This window comes from Dysidea avara, chromosome 2, assembly GCF_963678975.1.
Source record: "Dysidea avara chromosome 2, odDysAvar1.4, whole genome shotgun sequence".
In the NCBI taxonomy this organism is placed as follows: domain Eukaryota; kingdom Metazoa; phylum Porifera; class Demospongiae; order Dictyoceratida; family Dysideidae; genus Dysidea; species Dysidea avara.
In genome coordinates this window covers 34,489,242-34,509,675 of record NC_089273.1, presented here as the reverse complement: position 1 = coordinate 34,509,675, position 20,434 = coordinate 34,489,242, and the positions used below count along the sequence as shown (strand labels likewise).

Sequence of the window (20,434 nt, the reverse complement as noted above, 5' to 3'; positions counted from 1 at the left end):
TGGCCGCCACCTTGGATTTCACATCTTTTTTCACCATGGCCTTTTTGGGGGCCGCACCTTTTTTTACAGCTTGGCTGTTTTTGATTAGATTAGCTTAACATGGGCATACATATTAGGCAAAGCCCTCATGCTCATGTTACAACTACTATTACATGTATTAGATAAAGTACTGCCACAAGTGCTATATTTCCATATAGCACGAAAAGAGTGGGCGAGAGACAAATATAGCACGAGGCAAAATCGAGTGCTATATTTTGTCTTGAGACTCTTTGAGTGCTATATTTCCCGTATAGCATGAGCAAAGGCAGTGCTTATCTAGTATAGAGAACTGTCAACTTGAGGTACACATTAGACACATCAAACAATTAGAAACTCATGGAGTAGTGTTATCATCAGTAGAATAGGCATTGTGCCTGTGTTTCACTTGTGTTGCACTGTGCTGTGCCTTCATTAGTCGTCTTGTGAGCTAGTCTAGTCCATCTTCTCAACTACTAATTAATGTGTTTCAGGAATTGCTACTGTATTTATGATAGTTGGTGAGAGCATTGCATAATGACATTGAGGGAGAAATTGGCTCAAAAGTGTCAACACTAGAACATTTATAGTCTGGCTTCATTTTGGAAGTACAAGGTATAGTATAACTGCCTCCTTATAGAAGTGTTTAATGAAGGGGTGTGGTCTTAAAATTGCACCAAACCATTTTTGTAGGGAAAAACCATTTTTGTAGGGAAAAAGCAATGATAAAAACGGGTAGTGTGAGCACTAGAAACTCAGACATAGTAAAATAAGTTTCCTTTCAGTAAAGTAATTTACACTTCATGTTCATAAACCAGCCATACAGAAAAGTCATCCCGTTATTCTTTTTTTTAGCAAATCCCGAGTATTGATAAAGTATTGACTACCAGGTTAGTATTTCAGGCTGTGATTACTTGCTGCAGTAATGCAGACTTTGAAAAAAAGGGGTTTTTTTGTCCTACACAAATCCAGATTGTGTTCTGCAAAAATAATGCCACACCTTCTTGTTTAACCCAATAGATAAGATGGTGATCATGTTAAGTATAGTGTAGGTCCCAAACATAGCTAACATGTACTTCATAACCCCATTAATAAGACCACCTCATTATAGTGACAATGTCAAGTAGGTCCCAACACAACTAATGTGTCCCAAATGGATAAAAGCCAGTTGTATAAATGGGGATCTAATGTTAAGTGGGGAACCACTTTATGCAGATGTATTGCTAGGAAAAACAAATACCAACTGACCCTCACATGATGGGTAAGGTTCAAGTGTGACATTAAGTGTCTTCACATTCACAGAAGTCTCCCTGTTCTAGATATTCACTAACTCTATTATGTACCTTATTAGTGTACTGTTGGCCATAGGTAGACATGACCATTTAATAGTTGCACCTATTGTGAGAATGTGTGTGTGTGGTGTAGTGGGCATGTATGGGTGAGGCAACATAGCCATATGGGTCTGGTAATCAAATGGTTCCAGGTTCAATGCCTGGTTATGCTGTTTAAATGGGCACCTTGTGACATGGTACCAATAGCCCACCCAGCTAGCTATAACATCAGTGGGCAATTGGTGTTTCTGAGGAACAATTGTCCACGTCTCATAGGAACTTTGTCTGTAAAGTTACCACAGTTTGTTTAAGGCAGTGCATTCTCTCTGTTTCTGGCTTATGGTTTAAAATTTTTTTGCTTTCAGTCAAATGGTGCATCTCTACAGTAAAAGCATTCTGATAATGACATGATGTGGAATGATTATTAATTCATTTTTGATTTAAATATTTGATTTGATTTGAAATTACTAATCGGAGTACGTTAAATGGAAAAGGAAATTGTTGCATATGCTAGGAAATATTGGTCAACAGAACGGAGCTGAACTGGAATGCTGCGACAGTTGCTCTACAATCATCACAGAGTTGTTCTACAATTGCCACAGTAGTGCCACTGCCGCTGGAGCAGTTTTCCATTCTTCAAAGTGTCCCATTAACAGCCAAGGAACAGATAAAGGGGTAAAGTTGGAATGTTATGGCATCCTGCTATGAGCAACTGTAATGAACAGACTGATACCGATTGCATAGCTTCGATCTAGATTTCCTGTGTATCAATGATGCTGCAATATTGAACTTTTGACAAAGTAGCACACTCAAGACTCCTATACAAATTAGATTATTATGGAATTAGAGGAAACATACTAGACTAGCTAAAATCATTTTTTCATAAACAAGTTGTAATTGAAGGTTCCAAATCATCTACATCTGGTGTCTCTCAAGGACCCATGCTTGGCCCTGTACTCTGTTTAAATTATATTGCTATGAACATCAAAAGTGAAATTTGCTTGTTTGCAGAAAATGCAAGCTTATAGACACTAACTGATCATGACCATCATATTCTGTGAACAATCTAAACTCTCTGACCAAGTGAACAAGCAGTAGGTTGATGGAGTTCGATATTCCTAAATGTAACATCTTAGAAGTAAAATTATACCATAGCAAAAGCAGCTTCACATAGAAAATGTCTAAAATTGCACTGAATATAGTATTAGAATAATAATATTATTTAGTCATACTCAAGATTATCCTGGGATCCCCAAGTCAACTATAATTACTTGTCTTAAAGCTAATCAAATTGGGTTACCAAAAAGAACCGTGCACACCACACCAAAAAAATACTAAAGATTATCTTTACAGCGACTATTACTATATATCGAATATCGTTCAGTCATCTGGGATCCTTACTACAGCACTAGTATGAACACACTTGAAATGATCCAGCATTGGGCCACTTGTTTTTCCTGAATAAAATGTGATTTAGATTTAGTCAGCAACAGTATGACAGTGTAACTGACATGTTGACGTACCTTGAATGGCCCAGTAAGGACAATGGCTTGACTTATTTTGCTATTCAAAATCTTGAGAAAGTAAATAATCATACCTGATCATTCTCTACCACCTCTAGCAACCTAGGTATGATACACTTGTTTCCACCATCCCCTCAAGCTTATTCACTTACAAACAAGAATTGATGTTTACAAGTACTCTTTCTTACCACGAACAACTATTCAATACTTATCTCTGACAGACACTTTCAAGGAATAACTCGATTGGTATCATGTGTAGTTGTAATAGATATTAGCATGTAGCCCCTGGTGGGCATTTATTATGGGGTAAGTAGAATTCTAGGAAAACGGAAACGGAAACGGAAACGACCAACGGAAAATGCCTGATGAAGGTTATCATGTAAATATACGGGTTAGATTTTACAGCATGATGCTTCTTTGTAACATTGTTGGACCCTCCGCTAAAATGATCGAAACTCTCTAATAGAGCAGTCATTGTCCATTAAAATACTCTAATAGAGCAGTCACAGAATGTTTTGTAAACCATGTATCTCACCAGGGGCCTTTTAGTATTGAAAGCTTGAGAATCATTGTACTAGAGCTGGCAACCCTCAGCCTCTTCATTGGAGTCACCGATCAGCCTGACACATACTGTATCTATCACATACCTAACTTTTATCTTGACAAGGTTGCAGCCATACACCTTCTAACATCTTTATATAAACACTGTCAATTGATTAGAATACTTTGTAAATCTCTTCATTCTTAATTGTTGAATCTTTTGTATGGTTTCAAGGAGTATAGTTATTTCAGTTTTTTAAATAGTGTTGATGATATAGCTAGTGTGTGCCATATGAGACCAGCCATGCAAGTCTTGGAGCTGACAAGCAAGCTAACAGCATACGTTATCATACATAACTCTTATCGGGAAGCTGCATGTAAATGCATAGCTTATATAGACACTGTCTTCAGTCTATATAGAATACTTCACAAACTTCTTCAAGCATGTTTCAGTGTTGAATCTTTTAAAATGTTTATAGTTTTAAAGGAACAGTTAACAGTCAGTGTTGATGACTTAGCTAGTCTACATACCTAATCTTTGCCAGCCATATTTGCTCCATCATTCACAGGTTTAAAGGTCCGCATAGTTTACAAAAAATTCTTGATTGTTCTAGTAGAGTATTTTAATGCACGGTGACTGCTCTATTAGAGAGTTTCGATCGCTTTAGCTGAACAGTGCGAAAGGGTCCAACAATGTTACAAAGAAGCATCATGTTGTAAAATCTAACCCGTATATTGACATGATAACCTTCATCAGGCATTTTCCGTTGGTCGTTTCCATTCCCGCTTTCCGTTTCCATCCTGTTCCCATTTTCCTAGAATTCTACTTACCCTTTATTATGATAATATTATACCTATGTGTGCAACCAGAAGCCACACATAAACAGTTTCTGACCAAAGCATAAAAATACACTACTTATAGTTAGGGAGATCAAAGCTGTAAAGTGCAAAGCAGTTCAATAACAGGGCTATAGCCAGACGTTTATCTGGGTAAGTTTTTTAGAAGAAAAGTGGACCTTTTCATATGGCATGATTCAGATTATAATATGGTGTGTGCACCCATCATGCAAAGCATGCTGAAACTAGGGGGATCTGGGGCATTCCCATCTCAGGAAATTATTTGGAAAATAGATACTAATTTAGTGGAATTTCAATCAATATTAATAATAAAAACAATTTTTAGGTTAATTAAAGACCAACTGTGTGGATGACATCTGGAAAAACATCTCTACTGCTACTGTAATACACTGTCTGCACATGCATGTGTCTAATTATAATATATTATTGGAATGTCACAGTGAATAAGAATGGGAAAGATTGAGCACTCTGACAGGGGCAGTGGAGCTGAAGTCTTAAACCATGAAATTTACACATCATCATTGTATGGAGTTAAATTATTCATGGGCTCTGCATGGAGGGATTGTCCATCAACATTTTAATATTTTACTGAAAGCTCAAGTTTAGGCAATCTCAATAATATGTGAATGGATCTGCAAAAACAGATCTTATTTCTCTAGACAGGAAGTTCAATTTTTTTCACAAATACGCAAAGATTTATGAATGTACTATCAAATTTCACTGTCATAGTCGACCAGAATAAAGTGATTTGCTTTTGCTAGCTGCTTTGTTCAAGCACAGTGGTGAGCTGTATGAGTGGTCTGGGGCCTTGATTGAGCCCTGGCCAACCAGGAGAAGGCTCTGTGTGTGGCTGTACAGCTCCATGATATTGGATGATAATCTGTGGTGTAAATTTCCTTTCAATGTAGCTAGTTCAAGCCCTGAGTGAACCATAACTTGGCCAAATTCATCCCAACATGCTCCTCATTAATTTTTTAAATAGCCTCTTGTCTGCCTTCCAGGCCCCCATCTTTGACCCTTTTTAGAACTTGCCTGATACAGTCAACCTCAGTTAAAACTAAAATGGCAGGAAATTTTGCTGTTGACTGCTTCTTCAATAGTTGATCTGAAGGGTAATAAATTGTTGTAAAATCTGTAAAAATTTTGGTGCGCGTAGCTACCATCCTTGGTAAACCACAACATTCTGAATATATAAAACCAGCATTTCTCTATACTTTTAAATGGGCATTAAGACCAGTTTTTCCAGAGACAGTCACATATGTTTTTGTAAATAAATAGTAGTTACATACAGAAAAGTAATTGTGACTATTTTATTACAGTAATTGTTCTATTAGAGTGGTTGACTGCTCTATAAGGGTATCTTGATCTTGCAATGCATTGGCATTTAATACAAGCACTGAATGAGCTACTCGGAGCACTTAAGTTAGCTTCTTATTAGTGACATTTAGTAAACTGTAGCTAATGGACTTTTGCTACTGAAAAACAAGAATTGTGGATCTTTTTGGTAAAACTGTGAACCTTTTTGCTAAAATTGTGGACATTTTTCCAAGAGGGCGGTTCTTCAAAACCCCACAAATGCCCCCTGGCTATGGGCCTGAATAACAAGGAAATAACACACTAATATTTGGAAAGGAATAGATGATTAGCTTCCAGCTGGTTACAAAATCATAGCTGGTTGACCTGATGTACACGTTTAGCACTGTGCAACTATTAAGCACTAACAGCATCTTGTTATGTAATCATAACTAACATATAAATTATTTACATAATGGGGAATAGAGTTCACAGAAAAAAAACAAAAGTAAAAAGTCAGAACTTTTCTACTTATTAATAACCTATGATAAAAGGATAACCATCAGACAGTAACCATTAAGTCAGAATATTGACCTCTGTACTCCATTGTAGATCCAGAACAGTTTAACACGCTGACTTGTTTGACTCTTGTCCCTTTTGTTTCTACAGCAATCTCTATTTCCCATATTTTAAAATTTATATATGCATTGCTCACCGCAAACACAACAGGAGGCTGATTTAAAGTATAAACCATTAGATTGGTCGATTATTCCAATTTCATCAAGTTTGTCAATAGATGTCAGGTTGTTAGGGTCAAGATCTAATGGTTCTATAATAACCATGCCTGCTTTTAGTTCTTCCAGTCTCTCTTTTATTTTCGACATGTCAATTTCTACTATTGTAAAATTAAGCTGTAGACACAAAAAATTGGTACACATGAACTACTGCTACTAAAAGAAGGAGACAATGTTGAAATATTATAAACATACAAAATTGTGATGAGATGCATGAGCAACCTTCCAAACTCTGTGGTACTGAATTATTGTGAATAAACCACATTTGTGACTAACTGAACAAAACACCGTCCCTGTTGTGAATTCCTCAAATTCTGTTTTATATTATTTACTTTTTCACTATCATGGTGACGATGAACAAATTTAAAATTCAAAAAAATAATGTGAGTCCTTGGACAACACTTGTATCCATATATCTAACAAAGGAACAATTAGGTGTACAGCAAACGAAAAGAATAATTACAAAATTAAAACTTAGTATCTAAAGTAAATCTAAACCAAAACAGCCAAGCTGTATAAAAGAGTGTGGCCCCCTTAAATTCCAGGGTAAAAAAGTTCTGAAATCCAAGGTAGCAGCCAAGAAATGGCTGTGATAGTAGGTTAATGGCGAAAAAATTCATAACAACAATGCAGGTGAATTTGTGTTGCCTCCTCCATGTTTCACTAGGATTCAGAATAAAATACACCATAATTGTCATTATTAAATTTTTTGACATTAATTAATTTAATCATATTGCGGAATGGCATTATAAATCACACAGGAAATAAAATCTAGCTTCACTATAAACTGTTTAATGTGTGTAATAGTGAGATACACTAGCGCTAAAGTGGACACACCCATAGGGGTCCCGTTTCTGGGATAACCAGATCTTTCCCGGACTAGTGTGTAATAATGTAAAATGTAACCTTTCATAATAGGCAAATTAAATCGTTCGTTGTGCTGAAAACAAGTTGTTAGCAAAGAAAATGATATACATCAATGGGGACAGGTAAAGTCAACAGTCTCTCTCTCTCTCTCTCTCTCTCTCTCTCTCCATGCAACAGTCAGCTGCTTTATCCTAGATGTGGCATGGTGGTCACGAATGCAGATATGTATGCGCAACAGCAAAAATGGTACAATTAATCATGAAGAAACCAGCTGTAGAATGATTGCACTGTAAGTAAACTGTATAGAATATATTTTTTTAATAATCTAAGGCACCTCTGTAGATAGTTAGTTGGGATTCCACTATTTGTTCGGGATGGTTTTTACCGATGTTTAGACTTTTCCAAGTAACAACTTCATTGTGGTTTATCTCAATATTGTTTGTAATATCAATATTGTTTGATTTTAGCTTATATAAAAAGGAATAGCTAGAATTAAATATTTTGATATGGCATATGGCATATCACTTTATCTGTATTTACTTAAAATGTTAAATTTTTCTTGAGCTAGTAGGCTTTGATTGCTGTTTAATTGTTCAGTGTTCCTATAACTTTGTTTTTTCTTTAGTATGCATAAATGTGTATGATAATTGGCTTTCCCATTATGTAGCTTCGCAGCTAGCTACATATGTATTTCTGTGTGTGTGGGCAATGGAAATGCCTATGGAGTATAACCATTATGATAGCTACATATTTTACTTTAAAAGTAGCAATTTAATTTACACATGCAAACTTAAGTTCCACAAAAGTATCACTAGCAGTGAATTTTAGTGAATATCACAATCATATTACATTGTTATGAAAATCCTGGTATCACCTATCACTATCTAGCTCTAGGAATTACTTTGAATAATGGTACCCACCCCTCAAAGCTTCTTTTTCAATTATAAGAAAAGAAATATGTGGAAATAATGCACTCCATGAATAATAAATATTAATTATCTATGAGTTCAAACACATTCTCAGAAAAATGAGGGTTAGGCAGCCTCAGCTGACAAGGTGCACCTCCCCCATTACTAAAATTGACTAACCGGAAACATGACTCTTACTGGGTTGACCGAGGACTGAGGAACAATGCACATAATAGCAAAATGAAACAAGGAGAAACTAAGATGACAGTGAAGCCAACTCAATAACAATAAGGTGCCTTCCACTTGTAAGACAAGAGAAAGCCATACATTTATGAGGCACCCATGCCTCCTGAAGTGGAGAAGACGAGTGGGCTGAAGCTTCCATGTTCAATTCATGAACCTTCTTCTCATACTAATGGTGCTTCACACCTTCATGCCGGTGGTAAGGGGTGGATTAATTAGAGGGGTCATAAGGGTTAAATATTCTGACAACAAAAAATTGATTGAAATTAGCAACTCTAAAAACCAGAAGCCTTAATGTCTAAATGGGCACCAACATCTCAATTAGTAGTACATAGGGAGAGGAATTCTCTACTTAAAGGGTTGAAGGGAAAGCTCAATAGACAGATCATGACAAACCACGGGCATTAACTCTGCTGTTAACTCATGGGTCATTGTGGCAGATAGTAGGGAAAGCTCCATTCAGACAGCTGAAAGTATGTTCAATACTGAATACTGTTAAATCTATCACAAGCACAACCGGAAGGAAGAAAGATTCAGAAGAGACCAACCATATTGAAGACAGATAGCATCACAAAAATCACTCTTGTGGAGGGCTAAACCATGACATACCAAGGGCATGGTGGATAGCCAAGAAGAAGCCCTTTCTAACTAGCAAGTTTCAGAGACACATGATGATTAGAAGACAAAGTAGATGAAAGTGTGGAAAAACTGTCAGAAAAATTCTGAATATGATTTGATGGATAGAGCCTTTTGCTTGAGAGCATGCTGTGGAAAAATGGTGAAATCAAAAGAAGAGTGGTGGTTTAAAATAGCTAAAGCTAGGAGGGATGTGATAGAGACTGAAAACGGTAGTTCTCTTCCAAAGATTTATAAGGATCTAGCCAAATGGGCAAGGTTAAAATTGCCCGCTCTGAGTCATTGGAAGGATGGAGACAAAACTTAGGCAGCAAAGCTTGGCCTCTTCAAGGGAAGCTAAAAAGGAGGACAGGTCACTCATGGTCCTAGTTTAAAATGTCCAGCAGGAGGACAGGCTATGAATTAATGCAGATAATAGAGAATGTGGCTGACTTGAAGCAAAACTAGAAACCTGGACGATCTTATTCTGTCACAGGGACACATTATCTTGAAGAAAAGTAGATAAATAATCAGCTACTTTTCTTACCTTGAAGAAATCAGATAACTATTTTTGCAGGTTCCATAGGAACTAGTTTAGAAACTGTTCAGAAGTTCTTTGTTGCTCGTTCATCCCACACTCGTGCCATGGTTATAAAAGGTACATTCTTTACACCATTGTAATGCTTAGTCTAACTACGACCAACTGTATCTAAGCAATTTAGTAATCCCTCAGGCCATTAATAGAGTCTTCTCTGTGCTCAGTATGCTATAACCTGAGGGTGCTATGCAAATTGCTTAGTTCTTGGTGTCTAACTATTATGTAGTGTAGCCTTCAAAGTTCTGGACTGCTAGGGATGGAACTTTGGTAGACCATTTTACTGCCTAGATAAAGGAAATGTGATATAGAATTCAAAAAATGCATGAACATGTGGGGTTGTTGCAGGTCCAATTGCATATTAATTTGCAATTTTAATGATTATGGCTAGTCATTATACTCATTTTTTGAAGTCTGTAATTACATTATAAATTAATGAATTAAAATTCAATCACATTTTCTGTTAGCTTTTCATGCACCAGCTATAAGGTCATTTCAACATGATTATTTGTTTTACTGCAAAAACCTCAAGAGGAGTCAGTATTCAGCATATAAATAAAATATTAGCAAAAACCAGGATAAAAATGAGTGATGAAAAGGCAACTTATTTGCAGCCATAGTTGTACTAATGAGCTAGGTTTTGAGAAGATATTTACCAGTAAATAGCATTAGAAGAGTATAAGGCTTGTGGTCATAGTTTATAGAGGTGTTTAAGCTTAATTTTAGCATTTTTCACTTGTGAAATTTGTGACCGAGCCTGCAAAAACAGGGAATGTGAGGAAAAATTACATCTCGCCACACAACAGGTCATATCTGTGTATTGGAGTGAACTAATTCCATTCTGTAACTTGTGTTATAAAGTCAATTAAATAGTGCTGAAAATTGTATGGCCATAGTATGATGAAATAAAAAGTTTTGACTGGTGAACGTTTTGGAAAAGTGGGCTAATTTTGTGTGCCTAAATTTCCTGTTTTGCAGGCTCGGTCACAATTTATTTTAATTTTTAAATTTATGGGTCAGTTGGACCCATGAACAAAATAACCAAGTTTTCATGGCCTAAGCAAGATACATCATGCTAAGACCAACAATTCCAGCTACCACAAGACATCTTCAACAGTCCAAATATTGATAATTTTTAAGAATACCTATGAAATCATCACTTTGTACATTAGCACTTATGCCCCTGGTGGGCCCTACTAATTAAATAATATAACAGTAATAATAAGTAAGCTGCAGTGGCAGATACAAAAGGGTTGCAATGGTTTCAACTGAAACCCCCTATCAGGCAGGTGGCACTACATGGTTTTCAGTGGCATGCTGAGCTCTACATTTGCCATAAATAGCTATGTATAATGACCTTCAATATTGTTCCAACCCCACCCTTATCTGGGTAGGAAGGTGATGCTGTGGAATGAGACTATCATTATTCAACTGAAGTTTATTACATGACTTTGACTTTGCACTAGAAGTATAGGTTATAGGATAGCTGGACTATATTATAGCCTCTGCATAGTCTCCAGAGAAGTCAAGATTGAGATACTGTAACAGAGCATTCACCACACGCTATAGAACAGTCAAGTAGTGAGACAGAAGTTCCTACATGATGTAGACTGTGGAAATTCCAGGTTTATTTTATTGAAGAAGGAATATTTCTAGACTATGACTGTGACATTGTGGCATTATAAATGTAGGTGATGTGCTATTATACTATATCTAATCAAAAACAGCCAAGCTGTAAAAAAGGTGCGGCCCCCATAAAGGCCATGGTGAAAAAAGATGTGAAATCCAAGGTGGCGGCCAAGAAATGGCTGTGATGGTAGGTTAATGGTTACATTTTAATAACAACAATTCAGGTGAATTTGGTGCCAAGACCAAGCGGCACAAAATTCACCTGAATTGCCGTTATTAAAATGTAACCATTAACCTACCATCACAGCCATTTCTTGGCCGCCACCTTGGATTTCACATCTTTTTTCACCATGGCCTTTATGGGGGCCGCACCTTTTTTACAGCTTGGCTGTTTTTGATTAGATATCACTTCTTTTTGTATTTGTATACTGCAAAGCCGGCCTATGGCTGGCTTTGGGGCTTTTTTAACCCATGTGTTTTTTTTCTTTACCACAGGAAGAAGAAAAGAACTTAAAGAAGAATTTTAGTACTTCAATTATTTTTGATTTTATTAGTAATTATACAAATTATATACATATATTTATTACATGCTCATTATTCCCCACAGGATTTTTTTTGCAGCTGATCTCTCTACTGGGTGACTTGAAATGTAGCTGAACTATATACAGGATGGTTTCTTTGTAGCTGAACTCTCTGTAACAGGTGATTTGTTTGCAGCTAAACTCTCTACAAGGTGGTGTCTTTATAGCCGAACTCTCTACATGATGGTTTCTTTGTAGCTGAACTCTCTATAAGGTGACTTCGTCTAGCTGAACTCTCTACAGGGTGATTTTTTTGTAGCTGAACTCTCTGCAGGGTGATTTGTTTGCAGCTGAACTCTCTACATGATGGTTTCTTTGTAGCTGAACTCTCTACAAGGTGACTTCGTCCAGTTGATCTCTCTACGGGGTGATTTGTTTCTAGCTGAACTCTCTACAGGTGAATTGTTTGCAGCTAAACTCTCTACATGGTGGTTTCTTTGTAGCTGAACTCTCTACAAGGTAACTTCTTCTCTACAGGGTGATTTGTTGTAGTTGAATTCTCTACTAGGTGGTTTGTATGAGGCTGAACTCTCTACATGGCGGTTTCTTTGTAGCTGAACTCTCTACAGAGTGATTTGTTTGCAGCTGAACTCTCTACATGATGGTTTCTTTGTAACTGAACACTCTACAAGGTGACTTCTTCTAGCATGATCTTTCTACAGGGTGAATTGTTGTAGCTGAACTATCTACAAGGTAACTTCTTCTAGCTGATCTCTATACAGGGTGATTTGTTTATAGTTGAATTCTGTACAGGTGGTTTCTTTGTAGCTGAACTCTGTACATGATGGTTTCTTTGTAGCTAAACTCTTTACAAGGTGACTTCTTCTAGCTGAACTCTCTACGGGTAATTCCTTTGTAGCTGAACTCTCTATATGATGGTTTCTTTGTAAATGAACTCTCTACAAGGTGAATTCTTCTACCTGATCTCTCTACAGGGTGATTTGTTTGTAACTGAACTCTGTACAAGTGCGTTTTTGTGGGTGATCTCACTGCAGGTTGATTTGTTTGTAGCTGAACTCACTAAAGGGTGATTTTGCTTGTAGCTGAACTCCTTGCATTGTATCTAGTTTCTAGCTGATCTCTCTACAGGGTGATTTGTTTGTAGCTGATCTCTCTACAAGTTGATTTGTGTGTAGCTGATCTCTCTGCAGGTTGATTAATTTGCAGCCGATCTCTCTACAAGGTAATTTGTTTGTAGCTGAACTGTCTATAAAGTGATTTATTTGTAGCTGATCTCTCTGCTGGTTGATTTGTTTTAGCTGAACTCTCTACAGGGTGATTTACTTGTAGCTGAACTCCTTACATTGTGACTAGTTTCTAGCTGATCTCCCTACAGGGTGATTTGTTTGTAGCTGATCTCTCTACAAGTTGATTTGTGTGTAGCTGATCTTTCTACTGGTTGATTTGTTTGTAGCCGATCCCTCTACAGGGTAATTTGTTTGTAGCTGAACTCTGTACAAGGTGCTTTTTTGTAGGTGATCTCACTGCAGGTTGATTTGTTTGTAGCTGAACTCACTAAAGGGTGATTTGCTTGTAGCTGAACTCCTTACATTGTGTCCAGTTTCTAGCTGATCTCTCTACAGAGTGATTTGAACTCTCTATAAGGTGATTTATTTGTAGCTGAACTCCTTACATTGTGACTAGTTTCTAGCTGATCTCTCTACAGGGTGGTTTGTTTGTAGCTGATCTCCCTACAAGTTGATTTGTGTGTAGCTGATCTTTCTACTGGTTGATTTGTTTGTAGCCGATCTCTCTACAGGGTAATTTGTTTGTAGCTGAACTCTGTACAAGGTGCTTTTTTGTAGGTGATCTCACTGCAGGTTGATTTGTTTGTAGCTGAACTCACTAAAGGGTGATTTGCTTGTAGCTGAACTCCTTACATTGTGTCCAGTTTCTAGCTGATCTCTCTACAGAGTGATTTGTTTGTAGCTGAACTCTCTATAAGGTGATTTATTTGTAGCTGAACTCCTTACATTGTGTGTAGTTTCTAGCTGATCTCTCTACAGGGTGATTTGTTTGTAATTTATCTCTCTACAAGTTGATTTGTGTGTAGCTGATCTCTCTGCAGGTTGATTTGTTTGTAGCCGATCTCTCTACAGGGTAATTTGTTTGTAGCTGAACTCTCTATAAGGTGATTTGTTTGTAGTTGATCTCTCTGCAGGTTGATTTGTTTTAGCTGAACTCTCTACAGGCTGATTTGTTTGTAGCCGATCTCTCTACAGGGTAATTTGTTTGTAGCTGAACTCTCTACAAGTTGATTTGTGTGTAGCTGATCTCTCTGCAGGTTGATTTGTTTGTAGCCGATCTCTCTACAGGGCAATTTGTTTGTAGCTGATCTCTCTACAGGGTGATTTTTTTGTAGCTGACCTCTCTTCAGGGTGATTTGTTTCTAGCTGATCTCTCTACAGGGTGATTTTTTGTAGCTGACCTCTCTTCAGGGTGATTTGTTTCTAGCTGATTGCTCTACAGGTTGATTTGTTTGTAGATGAACTCTCTACAGGGTAATTTGCTTGTAGCTGAACTCCTTACTTTGTGTCTAGTTTGTAGCTGATCTCTCTACAGGGTGATTTGTTTGTAGCTGAACTCCTTACATTGTGTGTAGTTTCTAGCTGATCTCTCTGCAGGGTGATTTGTTTGTAGCTGATCTCTCTACAAGTTGATTTGTGTGTATATAGCTAATCTTTCTGCAGGTTGATTTGTTTGTAGCCGATCTCTCTACAGGTAATCTGTTTGTAGCTGAACTCTCTATAAGGTGATTTGTTTGTAGCTGATCTCTCTGCAGGTTGATTTGTTTTAGCTGAACTCTCTACAGGGTGATTGCTTGTAGCTGAACTCCTTACATTGTGTCTAGTTTCTAGCTGATGTCTCTACAGGTAGATTTGTGTTGATTTGTTCATTGCTGATCGCTCTAAAGGTAATTGATTTGTTGCAGTTGAACACCCTGCAAAGTGTTTTGTTTGTAGCTGATCACTCTAAAGGGTAATTTGTTTGTAGCTGAACTCTCTCCACAGTGACTTGTGTGTAGCAGAATTCTGTGTAACTGAATTCTCTAGAGAGTGACTTAATTGTAGCTGAATTCTCTACACAGTGCATGACTTGTTTATAGCTGAACTTTCTTCAGTGTGACTTGTAATGTTCTGAATCTCTATAGTTGTATATTTGCTTAACTCTCCACATGGTGACTGTCTTCTTGCTGAACTGTCTATAAGATTAACTGTTTGCAGCTGAACTCCCTACAGAATAACTTGTGATGTAATAAAATTCTATAATGGAGTAAATAAATTAGCCGAATGCTCTATTAGGGTGACTGTTCTATTAGAGTATCTCGATCTCGCATTTGCTACACGGAGTTGGCTTTCGAATCATAACTCAGTGGTTTGTAATCCGATTCTTCTGTACTACTGCAAGGACTTTCTATGAAGATTATTCCAGCTATACACCGATTTTCAGCTCATTGCTCTAAGCGGTTTGCCTAGTAGGCGTGAAAACTAATACTTTTTTATTCATAAAAATCGATCGCGTAATTGTGACACAGGTTGGGTTTTGTGTCATATCTCCGTGGTCTTTATCTCGATTCCTTTCAAACCACCAAAAGGCACTCCTACGATGGTTACTCCATCTACATAGCAATTTTCAACTCATTCCATGAAGCGGTTTACCCTGTAGGCGTGACAACAAATCGATCTTGTTTTACGCGAATAATCGGTCATAACTTCTGAACCATTCATCGGATTTGTACCAAATTTGATGCTAGGATTCGCCTTTGGACTCCCTTTCTGTGTGCCAAATTTCAAGGCGATCGGAGTACGCGTTTGCTTGTTATAGCAATTTTTGCAAGTGTGCGAAAAGACGAAGAAGAAGAAAAAAAAAACCAAGAAAAAAAAACGAAACTTTGGCAGCTCGTATCTCGGAAATGGCTGGAGCGATTTCCTTCAAATTTGGAATGTAGACTCCCTTGGCTGGCGGGCAACTGTGTAGCAACTTTGGTTCCAATCAGATAAGTGATCACCAAGATACAAAGGTGTGAAAATGACGTTTTCGTTCTTCCTGTCAATATACTCACGGTGTGGCGCGCCGGCTTCTTGGGCCGCACGACACACTACCGTGTGTCTTGATATAGAGTAGATTTTAAATTTACATGGGAATAAATAGCTAGACTACTTGTATTTCTATCACACATTAATTTTGGGTTTGCTGCCAAAACTATCACCACTAAAACAATAGCTCTTGTGCTAATAATGTGTGCATGATGGCTAGTACACCTTAAAATTATAATTGGGTTAGCTACAAGACACATTCTCGATACACCTAACTGCAGTTAAAAACTTAAAACAATGCTTCGGTTGTCCACAAAGTATTCCATTATTGGCAGTGGATTTGTGTCTGCATATATATATATATATGTACCACTTTCACACCTCAGATCAAAGGAAAGCCAGTGCATATATATCACATATTGCATTGACTCAAAATGGATATACCCACTGCTACTAGTGCATATATCTCGTTAAGGCAGTGTGTATATCTTGTTACACACTGCCTTAATGAGATATACGCACTGCCACTAGTACCAGAAGTACACAAAGATATCATGAAAGATATCATATCAACAAAGATATGATATGATATGATAAGTGTTGATATGATATCTTTGTAGATATGATATCTGTGTGCTTATATCTTGTTAATTTGAGACATTGCATACCTAATAGGTGTGCTCACTATGTCCAGAAATCATCAGATTTCTTTGATGTTTTACTGTTATCCTCTTCTCTTATATAGGGAATCAAGCAAGCTGTGATTGTGGGGTTGAATTTTACCAAACAACCTGTGATTGTGGGATTCAATTTTAATACATTAACAGTAGTTTGCTATTTACTTTTGTAAATGTAGCAATTAAAGTAACATAATTAACACTAGTCTCTTAAAATTGCCATATTAGCAATAATAAAATCAAGCTACTGTCTGATGTATTAAAATTGAATCCCACAATCACAGTTTGCTTGGCAAAATTCAATCCCACAATCACAGCTTACTTGGTTCCCTATATAAGAGAAGGGTATAGCAACTGCAGATTTTGCCAATTAGGTGAGTCTACATGCTAAAGTAGAACATATTAGTTATACCATGGGCACTCGTGCTTTGCCTGTATATATGCACTCTTGCCCATGGTATAACTATTACATATATATAGCCAAAGGTTTAGCCCCACTAGCAACATAGCTGTGTCCCAGGATACATACACATGATTAAGTATATATCACATTAATTCACCCATGAAATAAAGCAATTTGGTGAGCTTTTGACCATTAAGATATTCAAGATCTCTCAGGCTGTCCCTCCAGACCTCCTCCTACCAGTAACTAATGGCACTGCCCCTGGTGTGAATAAATACTGATTTTCTTTTACCATGCATACATGCAGTGATTCAGAATGTTTATTCAATGAAAATTACCACTAAATTCAGTCTCGGAAGGGCAAATTTGTAAGTTTTCCTGTGGGGGCATTCCCTAGCTATAGAGTATACTTCATATGCTGAGTGTGCTTTGCATATTTGTGACCCGGTCTGCGAAAAGGGGTCTTATAGCCTTTCCAAATTGTCACGTTTGACTAATCATAACTCCTCATGCTTTCAACCTATCACCTTCACATTACACCATGCCATAGTGCTATGTTAGGGGTATAAGGACCAAATTTTAGGGTGATATCACATTCACAAGTTAAGTTACAGGTTGCCAAGTACATGCAATTGAAAAGTCTATAAGACCCCTTTTCACAGACCGGATCACTTTTGTTTAGCAACTTCCAATTATGATCTACTGCAAATCCTAGAGTTACACCCGTGTTGTATAATCCTAAAACTCTTTCTAAAAATTCACAAAAAGCTCCATTACTGAGCTGCTTATACTTATTACGCTTATCTATTAGTAATGTATTCACTGCACCTTATCCTCTTGGCTTTGCCAGAAAGAGTAATCTTTCCTTAGCACATCTTTGAGCTCAATCCTAGCAGATCGCACATCATTAACTTTAAGCAAAATTGCGCTGTTCTCAGCAACTTTCTTATCATTAAGCAGATGATAAGTGGTTACCAGAACATCTGAAGGCTTGTCACTCAGCTTCAAACGGCCAAAGAAGCCAAATCCATTTGTACTAAAATGACGTACCCTGTATGATTTATATAATGTAAAGAACAGTTAAGTATTTTGTTTAACAAGCTTACCTATCTTCGATGAGTCCGATCCTAAAAAGAAATTTCTTCCATTTCACCATTCCATAGTCAATCTGTTTTACTGCAGTTATAAATCAAGTAAGAAAATCATGTAAATCGTACAGTACATCCTATAATTAAAATTACTAACATTGCACAAAATGTTATGGAGAGGTTTGTTTTCTGCATTTATAGTAGCAACATGCTAATTTGTATTATTAATTTATCAACTTGATGATGCAATGAATTATATGGCCAAAAGCTAATGCAATTGAGCACTGTTAGCCTAAACTATTATTGTTTATCAAGCTAATGCTAAATTTGAAGGCTAGTGTTATTGTACGTTGAATGTATACTGCTGAGCAAACTGCCCCCACGAATACTAGTTTTCCAACCATTCCAATGGTAACTCATCCACAGGTTAAAAGACAAAGTTTACAATGCTCATTGTAATTCAACAAAGTGGCATAGCTGAGACTAAAAAATATGGCCACTTTCTTGCCATTTGTAATTTAAGCTACAAATTTTGTGACACACATTAAGCTTCATTAATCTGTGTCATGTGCACCATTATCTGTAATACATTATGTGACTTAACCAATAATGAATTAATTTTCAGAACTTGACAAAAGCATATAACTTTCAAGTGATAGTTAAAATACCACCACATGCGTGTATGGAAAATGCAGCATAAGGGGGTAGGTTGAGTGGCTAATACAGCAAGAGGTGAAACCAACTGCTGTGTTAGTCTTACGACACCTCCAAGTGCTGTTATTTTTGTACACATAAGCAGAAATTCTCATGGTGCTTTATCAACTGAGACACACGGTAGTGTGTTGTGCGGCCCAAGAAGTCGGCGCGCCACACCGTGAGTATATTAACAAGAAGAAAGAAAACGCAATTTTCACATCTATGTAGCTCTGTGATCCCTTATCCGATTGAAACCAACTTTGCTAAAGACGTGCCGCCCAGTTAGGGGAGTCTACATACCAAATTTGAAGAAAATCACTTCAGCCATATCCGAGATACGAGCGAGCAAAATTTCGATTTAATTTCTACGTTTTCTTCTTCTTCATCTTCATTTCGCACACTTCGAAAAATTCGCCATAAAACACGAATGCGCCCTCGGATTGGGCTGAAATTTGGCACACTTAAAGGGCTCATTAAGACGGATCTCCGTACCAACTTTGGTAGGAATCCGATGAACATCCACGGAATTATGACCGCTTATTTGCGTACAATTAGGTCAAAGGTCTGTCACGCCTACAGAGTAAACCCCTTGGAGGAATCAGTTGAAAATTGATATGTAGATGGAGCAACCATCGTAGGAGTGCCTTTTTGTGGTTTGAACGGAATAGGAATAAAGACCATGGAGATATGACACAAAACCCAACCTGTGTCAAAATTACGCAATCGATTTTTACGAATAAAAAACTATTAGTTTTCGTGTCTACCAGGCAAACCGCTTAGAGCAACGAGCTGAAAATCAGTATGTAGCTGGAATAATCATCATAGAAAGTCCGTGCTGTAGTACAGAAGAATCGGATTACAAATCACTGAGTTATGATTCGAAAGGCAACTACGTGCAACAAATGCGAGATCGAGATACTCTAATAGAACAGTCAACCTAATAAAGCATTCAGATGCATTTATAATTTACTCAATTATATTACGTTGCAAGTTATTCTGTAGGGAATTCAGCTACAAACAAGTCACCCTGTAGTCAGATCAGCTAGAAGAAGGTACCTTGTAGAGAGTTCAGCTACAAAGAAGCCATCATGTAGAGAGTTCAGATCAAATAAATCACCCTGTAGAGAATTCAGCTACAAACAAATTTCCCTGTAGAGAGATCAGCTAGAAGAAGTTACCTTGTAGAGAGTTCAGTTACAAAGAAACAATCATGCAAAGAGTTTAGCTGCAAACAAATTACCCAGTAGAAAGTTCTGCTATGAACAGATCACACTGTAGAGAGTTCAGTTGGAAACAAGTCATCCTGTAGAGAGATCAGCTAGAAGAAGTCACCTTGTAGAGAGTTCAGTTACAAAGAAACAATCATGCAAAGAGTTTAGCTGCAAACAAATCACCCAGTAGAAAGTTCCGCTGTGAACAGATCACACTGCAGAGAGTTCAGTTAGAAACAAGTCATCCTGTAGATAGATCAGCTAGAAGAAGTCACCTTGTAGAGAGTTTAGTTACAAAGAAACAATCATGCAAAGAGTTTAGCTGCAAACAAATCACCCAGTAGAAAGTTTCGCTATGAACAGATCACACTGTAGAGAATTCAGTTAGAAACAAGTCATCCTGTAGATAGATCAGCTAGAAGAAGTCACTTTGTAGAGAGTTCAGCTAAAAAGAAACCACCATGTAAGAGAGTTCAGCTGCAAACAAATGAGATTTATGACTATTCCTGCTAAAAGAAACACCTATTATC

At 37.3% G+C, this 20,434-nt stretch overlaps 1 protein-coding gene across 2 annotated transcripts in view; it reads right to left on the bottom strand.

Annotated features, from left to right (window-relative positions):
• LOC136247139 (uncharacterized) overlaps window positions 1-20,434 on the bottom strand; it is a 142,643-nt gene that overhangs the window by 18,625 nt on the left and 103,584 nt on the right. For both annotated transcript variants that reach the window (XM_066038765.1, XM_066038766.1), the window contains 3 exons: window positions 18,016-18,085; window positions 17,738-17,960; window positions 6,276-6,471 (listed from right to left, as the gene is read on the bottom strand). In XM_066038765.1, coding sequence (XP_065894837.1) covers window positions 6,276-6,471; window positions 17,738-17,960; window positions 18,016-18,085 — 489 coding nt within the window. The remainder of the gene's footprint in view (window positions 1-6,275; window positions 6,472-17,737; window positions 17,961-18,015; window positions 18,086-20,434) is intronic.